This window comes from Elgaria multicarinata, chromosome 8, assembly GCF_023053635.1.
Source record: "Elgaria multicarinata webbii isolate HBS135686 ecotype San Diego chromosome 8, rElgMul1.1.pri, whole genome shotgun sequence".
In the NCBI taxonomy this organism is placed as follows: domain Eukaryota; kingdom Metazoa; phylum Chordata; class Lepidosauria; order Squamata; family Anguidae; genus Elgaria; species Elgaria multicarinata.
This window is the reverse complement of record NC_086178.1, coordinates 93,870,230-93,887,382: the sequence shown is the minus strand read 5'-3', so window position 1 is coordinate 93,887,382 and position 17,153 is coordinate 93,870,230. Positions and strand designations below refer to the sequence as shown.

The 17,153-nt window shown below is 43.5% G+C and overlaps 1 protein-coding gene across 1 annotated transcript in view; it reads left to right on the top strand.

Annotated features, from left to right (window-relative positions):
- The first annotated feature begins 13,419 nt into the window (after window positions 1–13,419).
- Window positions 13,420–17,153, top strand: part of TET1 (tet methylcytosine dioxygenase 1) — a 71,168-nt gene continuing 67,434 nt past the window's right edge. Inside the window, exon 1 of the mRNA XM_063133065.1 lies at window positions 13,420–15,363. Coding sequence (XP_062989135.1) covers window positions 13,420–15,363 — 1,944 coding nt within the window. The remainder of the gene's footprint in view (window positions 15,364–17,153) is intronic.

The following is a 17,153-nucleotide window of genomic DNA, read 5'->3' as shown; positions in this document are numbered from 1 at the left end:
TGATTATTATTATTATTATTATTATTATTATTATTATTATTTATATAGCACCATCGGTGTGCATATGTCATTAAGGCACCCCTAACATTCCCCCGACAATATGTACGTGTTGTTTTTACAGCCCAATCCTATGCAGAATTAGATATGCCTAACTCAATTTAAAATGTAACTTTACATTTTAAATCAATGAGGTTAGGCATGCCTAGCCCTGCAGAGGAGCAGGCTGTTAAAATGGTAAATATTATATGCATACAAAAGTGCATTTGGAGTTTGTCAGGGCATAAAACACCAGAGACCATTTTGACATGACACTAGAAAGCTTATCTCTGGTGTACTTGGAGCCCAGGTTAATCAAAAGACAGATTCAAGGCATAAAATTTTAAGCCTGGTTCTTGAAGGAAAGTTCTTATTCCCATCCCATTTGATTATGTATGCAGATAGACACTTGCTCCCCCCCACTTTTTTTTTTTTAAGGAATTTAGTTTTGGCACTTTTATACTAGCAGGGGCGTCTTGAGCGTAACTCTTATATGCATTGGGCCAGCCACTGGCCCCAGGAGCCCCGGGTGAGAGGTAAGCAATCCCACTCCGACGTGGCGATCCAGCTCGCATTTTTCTTCTCGCTAGGAGGGCTCGGTCCAGCTTCGAGAGTTCAGCAAAGCCGAGCCTCCCTCCCAGAGGGTCTGGCCGGGGAAGTTACTAACCTTCCGGGGAGAGCACGTTTTATTCCCCCATTGCTCGGGGGCGGGGGGGATTGTCTCCATATTCCACATTGGAGTTTTATTTTTGCTCCTGACACGCTGGCTGGGCGAACTCTGAAAGTTTCCTTGCTTTTCTGCAGCTGTGGATTGCAAAGCCATGCACGAAGGGTCGCCTTTTCCTGTTAGTATCTTCTTGACAACGCAACGAGTCTGGTACGTATTAGCGGATCGATTCCCAGAGAAGCTGCCGATCATGTGGGGAGGAGGAGAGGGGATGTGAGGAAGCTCTTTGGAGTACGTGCGATCCGCTTCAGAGGGTTGGTTAAAAGAGCCCCTTTCCCAAACTTCGGTGCACTTTTCGGTAGGATAGATGTGGAGAAGTGGAATGCGAGGAATTAAACGATGGTGAAAAAAGTTCTGCTCTGCCGAGGAGTCGTCTGCCAATGACTGGGGGAGGGAAAGGAAGACGGGAGAATTTGGACGTGTGCATCAATTAGGGAAAAAACAACCCCAAATATCCCTATTGTTACTTTTTTTACAAACCCAAAAAACTCGAGAAGGTCCATTATGTGACTCCCCTGGTGCAAATTTGCATTCAAGCAGCCCAAGTCTGCCTAGTAAAACCCGCCAGGCAAGCAAAACTGCTTTAAATCTCCATACAAAGGTGGAGTGGGGAGAATTTAAAGGACACAGATCATCAATCCTGCCTCTTTTTCTCAAGCTTTCGTTTTTGGAGGAAAGGAAAAGTCAAATAGCATCTTCTAAAAGTTGCCTTAATTTTTTTGCTTGCTTAGACTGTGTGTGTGTGTTTTTATATATATATATATATATATATATATATATATATATATATATATGGTTAATGGGTTAAATTATCCCCTGTCTAGATTTTACAGCAGTGCATCTTGGCTGATCTTGGCTGATCTCAGAGCATTGTGGTAAATTAAAATCGAATTTAACCCATTGTTTGGTTCCTCAGCAGCTCTTATGAGGGCAGTTATACAATGGAAGCTCCAGACCACCTCTGGCTACTACCTCCTGCAGAAAGAAATCCCACTCCAGGAAGCCATCTGCTTGAAACAAGAGCAGAGGCGGTGGCTTGGTCCTCCTCCCCCCTCCCCTTCCCCCTTCTGTTGCTGATAACTTGCTTCTGGGGAAAGGAGTTTCTCTATATGTCATTATTGCTCAACAACAGAGCTTCTTGTTTTAAGAGCCAGTTCAGCAAACTCGAGGAGGTGGACAGGCGACTTGCCTGCTTACCTGCCTCCAGAATTGCCCTTTGAGCATAGGAGGTTGTCAAGTGTGCACATGGCCCCTGCCCGTGGAGTACATGCCATGGCAAAAAGTCATGAGCCAAGCCAGTCTTCTGATCACACGACATTAATCTTGAGTCATGAGTGAACAATTCTCAGTTCCACTTCCCTAAAAATAGGCTCTCCATAGGTAAAGCGTCTCTTGTGTCAGAAGGGTTCCCTGATGTACTTAGAAAAGGGCTGCAACCCAGCTTTTAACAACACATTGGTTCTTGCCGTTGGGAAGGGCTGCTTCATTTCTCCTTTAAAGAAACTGGCCTTCCAGCTGTTTGAAAAGGGAGACAGATGTGCGCTTGAACCCTGCAGTGCACATGGTTTCTGTAAATGCACACCACCCTGACATCTCATATGCATGCATGTCCCTCTCCCATCCACAACACAGTCAACGGCAATTGCAGGTTGAGCGTGGCTCGCTTGTCAGAAATTATGTTTTTGAGACTTCCTGCCCCCACCTCTGGAGGGAGAAGCGACTCCGCTCTTGTTTTATTCTTTCCGATTTAATATATGGGTGTTGAATTGATCACAGAAGAAGCTGCTGTTTGGACTTGTCCTTCATCATCCAGCATGAATTGCGAAGGGCACATGCATCTCCCCAAACACTCAGGGAAATGTGCAGGATAGAGCTGTGATTGGACGGGATTCCCACTTGCGTACTGCATGTTTGGAGAAGTTGGTCTCCCATGGTTTACCATAGCGCACACCACCAGAATACCTGTATACCTGGATTGCTGCATAAAGTGTGAAGCAGCTCTTAATTGCGGGATGATATGATGGATATCTATATTTGGATAACTGGCAATTCAGCAATGCCTTAAGTATTTTGGATAATTCTGTCTTGCTGTTGCTTCAATGTTGATATGTGGCACTTTAGTCTCAAGTAAGTGTTCAGTTAAAACATGCACTCTGAAGGAAAAAATCCAGACTGCATATTTTAATCGAGTGAACACCCAGGGGTGTCGATCTTGCACGTTTACCACACCACCCATAGGTGTACTGACCCATGAACTATGAAGTGTTTCTAAAACATTGTGGAAACAAACCAATCGATCCAGTTGCAATAACAGGAATGTATGTGCCCCTCTCGTTTCGAAAAGTTCCGATATGTAATTAGCAAATTGTAAGGGTCAACAAGAGATACAGTCATCCTTGCTTAATATAGAATTTGCACAAAAGCTGTGGTGTGAAGGCTGAGTTCCTCTCTACTCTTGAAAACTGATGGAGCAATTTTGAAAAGTTGTAGGTGACAAGGAGGCTGTCATTAAGTAATTTCTGTGTGGTGGCTTTCTGAGTGTGGAACATTCCCACTGATGCAGCGACAAAAGGGAACTTAGTCCTGAAGCGCTGCTTAGTGAAAAGATAATCTTGAAGCAGCAGTTTTGTACTCCAACAAAAGAATGGTTGTATTGACCATACACACAGTATAAGGCAAAGCAATGCATCTCTTAGGTTTTATCTGTTCTAAGGTTTTTCCTGTGCCGGTCAGTGCCAGTTTGAAATGCACATTAAACACATCTAGCCTAAGTTGGCTGCACTGAGGATGTCTGAAGATCTGTGGAGATATCCTGTTAGTAAAATAAAATTGTGACAATTTGAAGAGGGACAAGTTTCATCCTATATTTCACTACACAATAGAAGTGAGCAGATGGAGAGAGAGAGACTAGAAAGTATAGTATTTGGATAAATCTTGTATCATTTGGTCTGTCTCATCTTTGCCATGCCCCCCTCAAAAGTTTGAGTTTACAATTGATGCACCATAGATATTTGCTGGATAAGCCTTGGTGATTGGAAATAACTTTGGGGAAAATTATATTTAGAAGCATGTGATCATGGGATGCATATTTAAGTTCTTTAATGAGCAATTATTATTTTTTAACATAAGCCAAATGACATCATAGGAACGCCTTATACTGAGTCAGACCATTGGTCATTCTAACTCAGTATTGTCAATGCACTCTAGGCTTTCAGGCAGGATTTTTTCCAGCCCTACCAGGAGATGCCAGAGTTTGAGACTTTCTGCATGCAAAGCATGTGGTCTATGACTGAGCTATGGCCCCTCCCCAGCATCTATCAGGATAAGCCCATTTGCCCTAGAATAATCCCAGCATGTGTCAACATAGAGAATGTGTTCCTAAAACAGGAGCAGCGCTATGCAAAATGCGCTGTGAGCAGTGTAAATCAATGGGTGGTAGAGGAATGTGGTGTCATACCATATGCATTTTAACAAAAGTGTGTGCCCTTTCCTGCTCTCTCTTCCTGACGCCAATTAACAAATCCATTTTCACTAAGAGAAATACTTTTCTAGAGTACCAGCTCAATAGGGAGTGGGCGAGAGGGAATGAGTCAGAGTTGGTGTTAAATACTGGTGACTGAATAAGGCTCTGTAAAGTTGGTCGGTGCAAGCAGAGGCATAGAGCTCGGGGCAGACTCTAGAGAGGCTTGTGGGAAAATGCCTTCAGCTGCCATTGCTGGCCATGACCATAGTGAGCAGCAGCAATGCTTGGCGTAAGTTCTGGGCGCAAGCCTCTGGCACTTTCTGCTGGGAAATGTCTTAACAAAGAGGGCCTAGGGGAGATGTCAGTGTTGGACTGTGTTCGGGCCCTGGCAATGGCCCACAGATGCTGTGCAGTGGGGTTGGGCCTGTAGGCGTTGGTATACCTTAGTGGCCAAGGGTGAGAGCTGTGAGTCTCATCTTAGCCACTAGGTGGCCTTAGTCAGGCCACTTGTTTCTCTCAGCTTCTGTCCTTCATCTGTAACTCAAATGGTTTGCCCTTACTAGGGAGTAAGTTCCATTGAACATAGTGGGACTTACTTCCGAGTAAACAGCATGCATAGACTTGCACTGTTACTAAATCACTTTTATTTTATTTTTCTATCCCAGCTTTTCTCAGGGCCAATTCACAAGTTTAAGGTTTTTTTCTAGGTAGAGAAACCGCATCTGTGTCTGCAGAGAAAATGCGAGTATGTGGAATGACAACTTCTACATCTTGTGCAAAAGTCAACGTCTCTGCAAACTCTTGGATTGATTGCACATTTTATCCAATACTTCAACTTTAAAGTGTAGTTTTCTTAGATACATTAGAGCAACAGAAATACCATTTCCCCTTAAGCTTTTTTCCTGACACCTACAGAAAGCTCTGCAGGTTGCTCCCCTATTCTGTTTGTTTTCCCTTTTTTCCCCTCCCCCACCTCCAAATACAATTGTTTTTCTGAAATTTCCCTCTCTCTCAAGCTTGGCCTGTCCTTTTATTAGGCAATTGGTCATGTGACTCTGGCTTAAGCATAGCATAGGCCCTGCCTGCTTCTGCCTGATGGTCATTATCAGCTGCATCTCCCTTTGGCAGGATATGTTAACCCTTTCCTGGTCAAACGTCTCCATAATTATGCTAAGTTCTGCATCTAGAAATCAAAATCAGATATACACTTTCTGGGAGTAAACGCCACAAAACACAATTTTTACTTCTGAATAAACATGCACAGGATTTCCCTGCACGGCTGCAACCCTAAATACCCTTATGGGAGAATAACTTCAATGGGACTTACTTCCTAAGTACAGATGCTTAGGACTGTGTTGTAAGAATCGGCATGTCCATTATAATAATGAAGATAACAAAAGCAATGACTACCAAAACAGAAACCTGGTAGGTTTTCAGAATCTACCCCCCCACACACATACACACACATTAGATTTTTTTCTTTTAAAGAAGAGCTTATTTCTAGCTACTGGGGTTGTGGAGAAAATTATTTAAATATAATAAATTACAGCAAAAGGATTAAAGAGGAAGGGCCAGAATTGTGACCTGGACTCTGCTCATTTCCTAGTCTCTTTTTCCAATTACATCCCTACTCCTAGAGTTTCCACCTCCCTCCCACCCCACGTCAGTGGTATTGTCCTGTTTACAACTGTAGGACAGGGAGAAACTCAACTGGTATAGTTTTTCCAGAACAGATACCTGTACCTATTGAATATCTGCCTATCATGCAGCTGTTCAAGGCACCGAACCTTCGTCACAGAAAACAAATACCGATCCTCCCTCCCCTCCCGCTGTTCTCCCCCTGCTGATCACATTTAGATTTTAAGATCCTCTGGTCCCCCTTCAAAGCACAATGTACTTTGACAGAGCTGTATAAATAATCATCCTAAAATCAATGGGATTAAAGCGCAAACACAACCTATGCACAGTTAGGAATCATACTGGGGAGTAAACCCCATTGAATCCAGTGGGTCTGAAGACTGGGTGAGCATGGATAGAATTAAGATGTATAATAATTTTAATTTAAACTTTACAGCCCAAGTTCTGTATATACTGTAGACCATTATTTATTTATTTATTGCATTTATATACCACCCCATAGCCAAAGCTCTCTGGGCGGTTTACAAAATTTAAAGACAGTAAACATTAAAAACAGATATACAAAGTTTAAAAACATAAAAAGCATAGAAACGACAGTATCCTTGTAAAAACAGCTATCTAGGGGTCAGTTAACAATCCCAAAATACTCAACATATGCTGTTAAGTGCCTGGGAGAAGAGAAAAGTCTTGACCTGGGGCCGAAAAGATAACAATGTTGGCGCCAGGCGAGCCTCGTTAGGGAGATCATTCCATAATTGGGGGGCCACCACTGAAAAGGCCCTCTCCCTTGTTGCCATCCTCCGAGCTTCCCTCTGAGTAGGCACTAGGAGGAGGACCTTAGATGTTGAGCGCAGTGTATGGGTAGGTTCATGTCAGGAGAGTCATTCTGTCAGGTATTGTGGTTCCAAGCCATGCAAGGCTTTATAGGTCAAAACCAGCACATTGAACTGGGCTCGGAAATGTATAGGCAGCCAGTGCAGGTGGGCCAGAATTGGTCTTATATGTTCAAACCTGGTTCCTGATATCAGTCTGGCCACTGCATTTTGCACAAGCTGCAGCTTCCAAACCATCTTCAAATCATGATTGATGCAGTTGTTTAGAGCACAGAGAATTGAGTTTAGTAATAGCATATGAAACTGAATCAAGCCACTGGAGCAGCTCTCTGAGGTCTCAGTCAAAGACTTTTCCCAGAGTACCTTTAACTCGGGGCAGGTGAGGGAGAGGGGCAATATGTGGCCCTCGTCATATTTCGCCTACAACTCCCACCATCTCTCCAGCATAACCAATAGGGAGGGATCATGGGAGTTGATGGCCAAAATATCTGGAGGGACACAAGTTGGCACCCCTTGCTTTAACTGGAGGTAAGAGAGATTGACCTGAGGCCTTCTACATCCAAAGCATATGCTCTACCGCTGAGCTATGGCCACCTCCTAACAGGGAAGACCCCAAAAAGGCTTAACACACTCAGAAGGGTTAACACACCCAGATAGTGGGTATGTTTACTATTGCTGTGACTTCATTGATTGGCTAATAATATTAAAACGTGGGAGCAGGCTAATTTCTCACAAAATGAGTAGGCGGAATAGTGGCTGCACATTTTGCCTCATATCTTGGGTTCTTCAAGGGTTAGAGACTTGCTTTTTGGAGGAGGAGGAGGAGAATCTGGACATTCACAGGGAGATCAATTGCCCCTCCTTGTGGATGCCCATGAGCATGGATGAAATTTAGAATGGGTATCTTCAAAATGTGACAGTTAACCATCTCTCCCTTTTGTTCCCAATCTGCACTTTCCCAGACTTTTTGGGTGAAAGCGTAGGATTTTAAGGTGTCTTCACATACCAACATTAACAGCCCAATCCTATGCATGTTTACTGGGGAGGGCGGGGTGCATTAAGCCACAAAAAGCCAGTGCACATAAGGACCATGTCTCCCCCCGTGATTCTAGGATTGTCAGAGTTGTCCCCACAGACACACTTTCCAGATGAGCGACTTTCCTGTATTCTCCCCACATCTCCCCCCCCTTCACCTGTGGGCTGAAAAACAACTCACTAGTTCCCCTTAATTCCAATTCATCTTAAATTAAAGTGAACTTAAGCAGGGGGCCCAGGCCAGTTTGATTTGCATACTTAACAGTCCTTGAGAGGGAGCCTGCCATTTGCTTTATCAAACGGAGGGCCTAAAAGGCTGTGGCACTACCTGGCTGGGGTTGCTAGAAAGCCAGCCTCACCACCCACATTCTACCATTTGCATTGCAGCCAAGCTCAACGGAGTTTGATGGCATCCCATCCCGACACCCCCAGGTTTAATTTACTGGCCTCTCCTGGCTACCCTCACTCACCCGTGGGGAACAGGAGAGTAAAGATAGGAAGGGCAGGCATGCACAGCATGAGGTGCTGTTGCCGCTCTCAGAATAGAGCTACTTTGGTGTGGAGGAGCCCGGTTATGCTGCTGTCTGCTACTACTTCTTTGCCTTATGAGGAGGCACTCCCACAGGGCCAGTTAAACTTGAGGGCGCCTTCCCCCCACTCCAGTGTTTAATTTATGGACCTTCTGTCCTGTCCTGAGCTTTGCCTGTGTGGCTGGAAACTTAGAGCAGAGATAGATGGGGCAGGTGCAGCATGGCAGCTGCTATTGCTGCTCTCTGAATTACATCATAGCTGGAATCGGGGAGAGGCAGTTGCACCCCCTTGCGCCTATGAGCGGATGCCCATGATGGCTTAGTATTATGTGCAAACCAGGCCAGTAGGGTTTACTTCCACAAAAATAGTACGTACAATTTAACCAATACAAGAGTTGTGTGCTTAAACCCATGGATTTCGTTGGGCTGAAACACACTAAGGATGCAATCCTGCCTGCATGTACCTGGGGGAAAACTCCATTCTACTTAGTGGGATTACTTATGTGTAAACATGGATAAGCTCAGACTACACCTCTATGTTGGATTGTGTCACTGTATATTGGTTTAGAACAGAGGAGAGAATTCCTATAATGCTGAAAGAATTGACTGTAAACCTGGAAGGAAGCCATAATTGTGGATTTTTGTATCTGAATGTTCCAGGAGCATTGATGTAGTCCATACAAACAAATACCTATCTATAAACAACTGTACTGCATTTTATGGCTGAAACTTTACACTTGCAATAAAGTTTATCAAGTTAGTGTCAGGATCGGTATACAGTTAGGGAGGATCCTAGTTTTTATCTTGATGAGCTTAGCAGCTGTCAAGATTGCATTGCTTTTACAGGGTGTATTGCATGAAGTTCTGAGCCATCGCTCAATGCTATACATAGAACTGGAAATCACAGCTCTAGAGAGGTCAAATGTGTTCTACGTTGACACAAGATAATTCTTAAGCAAATGTCTTATAAGGATATCAGAGTTCGGGGTCTGCCTTTTACTGAATCAGAACAACGTTCTAGTAAATATGAAGCAGCCATATGCTGCGTCAGACCATTAGTCCTTCTAACACAGTCATCCTCCACCTGGTGCTATCCAGATGCTTTGAACTACATCTAGAGGGCACAAGGCTGGGGAAGGCTGGTCTAACTCAGGGGTGTTGAACCTTTCAGCCTGAGGGCCAAATTCCTTTTTGGAGGAACTCTTGGAAACTGCATTCCAATAATGGATGGAGCCAAAGGCAGAAAGGGGCAGGCCAAAATACCAAAGAATACCAGCATGTTTTAATTGAAAGTTCTTACTTCTAGTAACTAAGTCTTAGGAGATGCATTTCAACCCTTTAGAATGGTGGGGTGGGGAAGTGTACAAAAGCAGGGAAACCACCAAATGATTGGTGGTCAAGGAAGGTATTGGGGCTGGGGGAAGGGGCATGGTCATCTAGGGAACTCCAGGTGGGCCAGATTTGGCCACAAGCCTGAGGTTCTGCACCCCTGATCTAACCTAATGTAACCTAACTTGGTATTGTCTACTTGGACTAACAGTGGGTTGCAAAGGTCTTTCCCACCTGCATCATCATCATCATCGTCATTATGATTAGGGGTGTGCTCCGCTCCGTTATGGATCCCCGAATCCCAAACGGAGCAGGCCGATCTGGACCTCCTAAGCCCGGTTCTGGAGCGGATCAGGGGAGGTCTGGATCGACCCGAAGCGCTTCGGACCGTTCCAAAGCTTCGGAGCCAGGTAAGTGGGGAGGAGAGTTTACCTGGCTCTCCTGTCCGCTGCCACCGCAGTCCGTGCACCGATGGCAGCGGAGCCAGGGGAGGGGGGCTTACCTGGCTCCATCATCTGCCGCGGTCCATGCGGCAGCTTCGACTGCCACAGCCTATTTCCGGCCTTAGGCGTGGGCGGCAGTCAAAGCCGCTGCACAGACTGCTGTGGCAGCAGACAACGGAGCTAGGTAAAGGGGGGAGGGGGCTTATTCAACCCCCATGTTGTCCCCCCTTCCCCACTTACCTGCCTCCGCCATCCACCGCGGAGGCAGTTAAGTGGGGAAGGGGGGGCAAAATGGCATCCGAATATTGATCCAGACCTCCAGATCTCACTCCCGATCCAGTTCCAGATCGGATCAGGGGAGGTCCAGATTGACCCAAAGCGGTTCGGGGAGGGCATGCACAGCCCTAATTATGGTCTTCTTTCCATTTTATCTTGCCTGAGATCCTTTGTCACCAGAGTGTCTAGGGATCAGAACTGGGCTTTTTTACATGCAAAGTATGTGCTCGACCACTGAGTTTTGGGTTCTTCTGTTAAGGAGTGCATCCACATCGCTTAGCATGGTACTTTGTGCAATTGTCATATAGAGAGCTTTTTGTTCGATCAACAAGGACATATCTTTATGGCTCTATGAAGGGATTCTCAAACTCCGACACAGAGGCATCCTTATTATAAGAATAAGGTGAGGTTCCCACATCCGCCAGCATTTTTTGGGCCCCATTAAGATCAGATCCATGAGGCACAATCAACAGCATTCTGCTTGGTGAGCCCCTTGAAATGAATAGGAACTGAGCAATTGCATGATGGTAGAGGGAGGCCACTTGCATTTTTCACCTTAGGCACCAAAATACTTTGGGCAGTCCTGATCACACACAATGGGGTGGGGGTGGGGAAACAAACAGTGTGAACCTTCCAAGGGTAGCTAAACAAATTTGTATCCTTGCTAGCTGATCTCACTATTGTCCCAGGCACAGAAGGAAGATAAATGGAAAAAGGCTGGGAAATTCTATATGACAGTTAGGGAGGTGCTTCATTGGCCCCCAGTACTATTATTCAGTAGAGCCACTATACTGCCCTTGCTACATTAATAGTATAAAATAAAAGGTGGGTGGGAAATTGGCCAAAGCCAGAGGTGCGTAACTGTTAGAGGGGAGGGGATTGCCAATAGCCTTGGAGCTAGAGATTTCTTATCTCTGCAGTCCCTGATGAATACTTGTCCAGACTTTGTTTTGAAAGCCTTGTGCTAAGGAGATTTCTCAACTCCCCAAGTAGCTTGCTTCATTTATTTAGCTGCTTTTCTATTTAAAGGGGTGAGGATATTTTTCCCCACCTAGATCAACTGTCACTAAATTCAGTGATTGTTAAAAATGTGCAGATCCCATTTTTTGTTGGATTGTTCTTTAGTCTACTAGATTTTCTTACCTTGCATCCACCACATGCTTGGATGCTTGGAAGTTTTCCGAATCAAAACATCTGCACTCAGATGTAGCCGTGCTGTGTATTCCAGCCTAAATAAAGGGTTGTTTTCACAGTCATAAAAATAGTATTTCGTAAATTCTATTTTCTCCCAAGGAAAAATAACCACAATGGATTGTGATTTTGTAAATGTTATTCTTTCAAACAAAGTGGTAATTCAATTTTCATAACAACAATTATTGTTTAAAATATTGGGTAGAATATGTTTCAGATTCCATTTTTTATTTATCGTCCTGAAAAAAGTTAAGTTTAAGAAACACCGTTTTTCCAAATGGTTGTTGCAGCTAGAATTGTTTATGCTAAATATTGGGAAATGAAACAGATCCCAAGATTGAGGGAATGATGTATAAAATTATGGGATGTCGTTATTTTGAGTAAGTTGATGTGGGCCAGATGGGTAAATCAGTATAATACAGACTTATAGTTGACATGGGCCAGGAGATGGGCTGGGACTTTTGTATGCAAACCACATGTTCTACCACTGAGTCATGATCCTTCTCCCACACAACGCTAGCCTCTAAGTTCCATAGTCAGCCAACACTTTTATTAAGACCAAACCAAATGTCACAAAACAGTGAGCAAGTTTTTGAGTTCTCCAGAATGCTTCATCAGGCTGGATGCTCCACAGAGTCAAATGGAAGGGAGGAAACTGGCTTGATGTAGCCACAAAGCCTGCATTTAGTCACAGTCTTAAGATAAGTGTATAGAAGGAGATAGCAGACTTAGGCCCCGTTCAGACAACACACTAAACCATGCTGCTTAACCACAAAATGATTAATGGAATGCATTGCATTCTATTAATCATTTTGTGGTTAAGCAGCATGGTTTAGCTTGTCTGAACAGGGCCTTAATTGGATTAGGCTTTACCTGGATCTGTCTCTAGTCTTAAGTGCAACACACAAGTTTCTTGTTAGGGGAGAACGGCAATGAAGAGAAACATGGCAGCTCTGATATTAGCAAAGCTGGAGATTAATTTTAGGTGGTATGGTAGGTGGTAAAAAAAAATCAGTAGAAGTCAAATTGGGTAGTATGAGCTAGTGGCTGGAGGGATATGTAACCATTAAAAAGTAACCCCCCTGTTCACGTGGGAGAAATGAGTCTTCCTCTAGTTTTAGGATCCCGCTAACTTGTTTGGCACTTTAAGGTGCAATCCTATGCATGTTTAGACAGAAAAAGTCCCACTACTCCCCATACAATATGGCTGGCTAGGGAATGCTGGGAGTTGTAGGACTTTTTTTCTGGATTGCTTCCAGAAGGAGGCTTTTATTGTACAATTGCACCATCTCATTCAAAGAATGTTATGGGGGTCCCGACGTAGTCACCTGCAATGTGTAGTCCTCCTGTGTTTTCTCACCGCTTCTTTGGTCTTTTTTTTTTACCAGAAGAAAATCCCTTAAGGAAGAAATCGCAGAATAGCTGCCTTTTGATTCTTAACAATGGGAGTCCACCTATCCCATTTGGCCGCAGCCTTCAGCTCTGTAGGTAGCCTTGGGCCCGTTCCCTGTGCAATCTGTAAGACAACAGATCCACCTTACAGTGTGGTGCAAAGCAGCCTTCTCCAACCTGGTGCCCTCCAGAGATTTTGAATTACAACTCCCAACATTTCTGACCATTGGCCCTGCTGGCACAGGCTGATGGGAGTTGTAGTCCAAAACATCTGGGAGGGAACCAGGTTGGAGACGACTGGTGTAAAGACTGCTGATAATATGCATGTGAAGTTCTACAAATGTTCGATAGCACTGTGCAAAGATTATATTAATTTTAAAGTCTTATTTTTTTCTGCCTATTTCAGCTCTGTATTACACAGAAAGTACCGATGTGAATATGCAGGCTTCTACTGAAGAAAAGAATGTTTGCAAGAATCCATGATCTTCCATTCCACTCCTAGTTACACATCTGCTGCTTGACAGAGATGGCTCGTGATGCCAGATCTTCACGATTAGTTAAAAAAGAGGAGATAAGCAAAAAGAAACCGAGCCCAGTCAAAAAGAAATCTTGCCAAGCAACAAAAGATGCCAAGAAAACTTCCCCAAAGGCAGAATGTTCTGCAAACTGCAAAAAGTTAATGGAAGAAAAGAATGATGGCAGGAAAAAGCCAAAAGAACAGAAAACCCTGTTGAGTTCATCATGCCGATTTCTCAGGAGCAGTGTCACCAAAGCCTTCTCTGGAACATCTTGGATGAATCTGGGATTAACTGATAATGTTCTTTTTCATAAGCAGCCGCCTTTGAGCTACAATGGCTTTACCATGACTCTTCGTAGGAAACAATTTTCCCATAGACTGTTCCAAGCATCACCAGTTGCAAGAGCCAAGAAAGATGGCCCAGTAAAAAATGTGGGGAAAAGAGAGAAATCTGAACTGGGAACCTCCTGTGGGTTAAAAAGAAAAGAAGCTGAAGAGACTTCAAGGGCTTTTAAACAGGATGCAAACCAGAGCGGTGAGTTAACTTCTCCCGAAGGAGCCGGCACTCTGTGTGATGCAGAAGGAGATCACTCCTCTGAATGTGACAGCCATGACCAAAATGGAGAGATGTCTCTTGAAAGTAGTATTTCTGCTTCTAATGGTGACATACCAGGTATCTATAATCCAGAGGTGTTAAAGGAAGAATGCAAGTGTAAAGCACTTGTACCTAATGAGCAGGCCCTGCATGATTTCTCTACTCTTACCTCAAATGAAACTTTGGCTGAGCCTGTTCCCCAGTCTTTACACCTTGATTCTGCCATTGCTTTAAAAGTACATGAAAACAAATTGGGGACACTTGTGCAGTCACATTTGAAGAATAGTCTGGATTTGCCTCCTGTCCCCAAGGAACATTCCGATTCCACGTTGAGTCTTTTGTCTGAAACAAATTCAAAGGTACTTGAGAAAAAGCCAGTGTCTCCCACAGAATCTCACTCCAAAACTGGCTGTGGTTTGGTGCTAACTGACTGTGAACCTGATGCTGCCATTTTGATTACCTCTGAATTAATCTCAAAATTGCAGATAGATGATCCACGTGTGTTACCAGAGTCCCATCTCAAACAAAATCCTGAGCCTGCCGTTCAAGAAGAACCTGGTTCCAACTGCATCTCTGAATCAGAGGGCTATTTAAAAGATCCAGACCTTTGTGCGGAATCTCATTTACCAAAGGACTTGGAACTGGAGCCAAGCTATAAAGCACTTGATTCGTATTTCAATTCCAGGCAAAATTATCCAGAATGTAGCCAAGCAAATGAAGTATCCGGTTTTGAACAAGTTTCTAATACCTCTTTGACAAGTTTTATCTTGGGAGATCTTGAGCGGACACTTGAAAGGATTGCTGCAGAAACACTTGTTTTAGATTCGGCTGCTGTGCCTGTTACATTGCTCAATCCAGAAAAACACTCAGCTGATTCTGTTTTGATAAGTAGCAGCAGCAGCGAGGTCTTTAAGGAAAGTGTTCCCATGTCCCCTGAAGATGCTAATTCATGGCTGCTTTCAGACACTGCAGGGGGTCCAAGTACAAGGGCAGTTGTGCCGGATGAATCAATTCCAATTCTGAAACCTCAGGATCCCTTGGGAAGTGACGGAAAAGACACGAACTCTGTTCAGGGTACTAGGAAATGTGACACCAATCCAGTTGCAGATTCAGAGCTGTCTTTCTGTGGAAATCCAGCCGGTGATCTTCCTGCCTCATTTGCCTCTTTGCAACCGGTCGTAGAAAAGAAAAAGCGACGACGGTGCGGAGTATGTGAGCCATGCCTGCGGAAAACTAACTGTGAAGAATGCAGCTGCTGCAGGAAACGCAAAACGAGCCATCGGATATGTAAAAAGAGAAAATGCGAGGAACTGAAGAAGCCTCCCCTCCCGCTACCGCCTGTAATGATATCCTTAGAGGTAAGCAAAGAATATTCATATTTAAATATTCATAGGAAATATTTAAATATTCTCCTGTGGGGAAAGAATACAACAGCTGGGGTTGTTTAGCTTAGAAAAAGTGTAAATTAGGGGAGACGTGATGCAAGGTGTGGAGAATGTGGATAGGGAGACATTTTCATGTAATACTAGAACTTGGGGTCGTCCCATGAAGCTGATTGGTGGGAGATAGATAAAAGGAAATACTTCTTCGCACAGCACATAGTAGAATAGTAGAGTTGGAAGGGGGCTATAAAGTATGGAATAAAAGTATGGAATTCGCTACCACAAGGTGTAGTGATGGCCACCAATTTAGATGACTTTAAAAGGGAGTTGGGCCAATTTCTGGAAGATAAGGCTATCAATGTCTACTAGTCGTGATGACTATATGCTACCTTCCAGTATCAGAGGCAGTTTCTGGGAAATATGGGCAGGAGGGTGCTGTTGCACTCAAGTCCTGATTGTGGGTTTCCCGTAAGCAACTGGTTGTCCACTGTGTGAACAAAATGCTGGACTAGATGACCCTTGGTCTTATGCAGCATGGCTCTTATGTTCTTATAACTCTTTCTAAAATCTGGTATATGGCCATTAAAACAAAAATTGTTTTGTAATTTGGTTTAAATATTAGAAATACTTGCACTGTTAAAAATGGTAATGTTCTAATGTATGACCACCACCCAAGACAGTGTTAAACCCACTGAAATAAATTCAGTGGGACTTACTTCCATGTAAATATCCATAGGATTTGGATGTCTAGCAAACAAGTAGTTCCACATATATTCAGGTGTGGAGCAAAAGTGAAACATAATTCACTTTGCCTAGTTTTAGAACAAAAACTAGAAGAAGGAAAAAGAACCCAGAGAAATTAGGACCTCCTTTTCCATTTTTAGAACATTTCCCATGATGATGATGATGATGATGTTGATGCAATCACTGAAATTGGAATTATTTTTAGCAGATACTGTAGCTAGCACTCAGTTCTATCTTGTACTAATTGAACTGTGAATGCTGGATTTGTTTCAATGCAATAATGCAGAGTGATTTCAGAAATAGCATTTAGCACCAGTAATTTCAAGATTGTTTCTCTTTTATTTTCTCTTTAATATACCTAGATTTCATCTCTTTGTAAATATTATGCGTAATCTTTCAGAATAGAATACTGTTCTGGTTTTTCCCTTGCTTTCTTAGACTGAATTTTGTCCTGAGAATGGAAATGTGGTATTTCTAAATCCTTGAGATCCAATCACAAAGCCAACAGTCTTGATTTATTATGTATTTATATTTATTAGCTGCCTATTACCTTCTCCTTTAGTGATGTACAACTACTTAATCATCAAAAATTAAAACAACAAGTAATAGAATAAAACATAAAATACATCATCTGCACAAAATTGCAAATACATAAGAAGGGCTATAATAATCCTGTAAATTTAGAAACAGGTGTGATCATTTCTCACTCTTTTTCCCGATAGGGAACTGGAGGCATAGCAATGGCAGGGAGGAGCTTTTTGGTTGTGGGGTCTCATAACTTGAGTCTGCAGTGTGCCTCCGTGAGCCTCTGATCTGAGAATGTCAGATGCAGGCGTTCAGCCTGAGCGCTGCCTCTCAGATCCAGCCAGAGGATGGAGCTGTAGGAAAATCAACCAAGCCAGCCAGGAAGCATTTAGCCCCAATTGTGATGGCTTAGAAATGGATTATGGTTGTTTCTTCTTAATTGGATGTTTTTATTTTACTTTTGTGTCTGATACGCCGCCAGACTCCACTGGATGGTG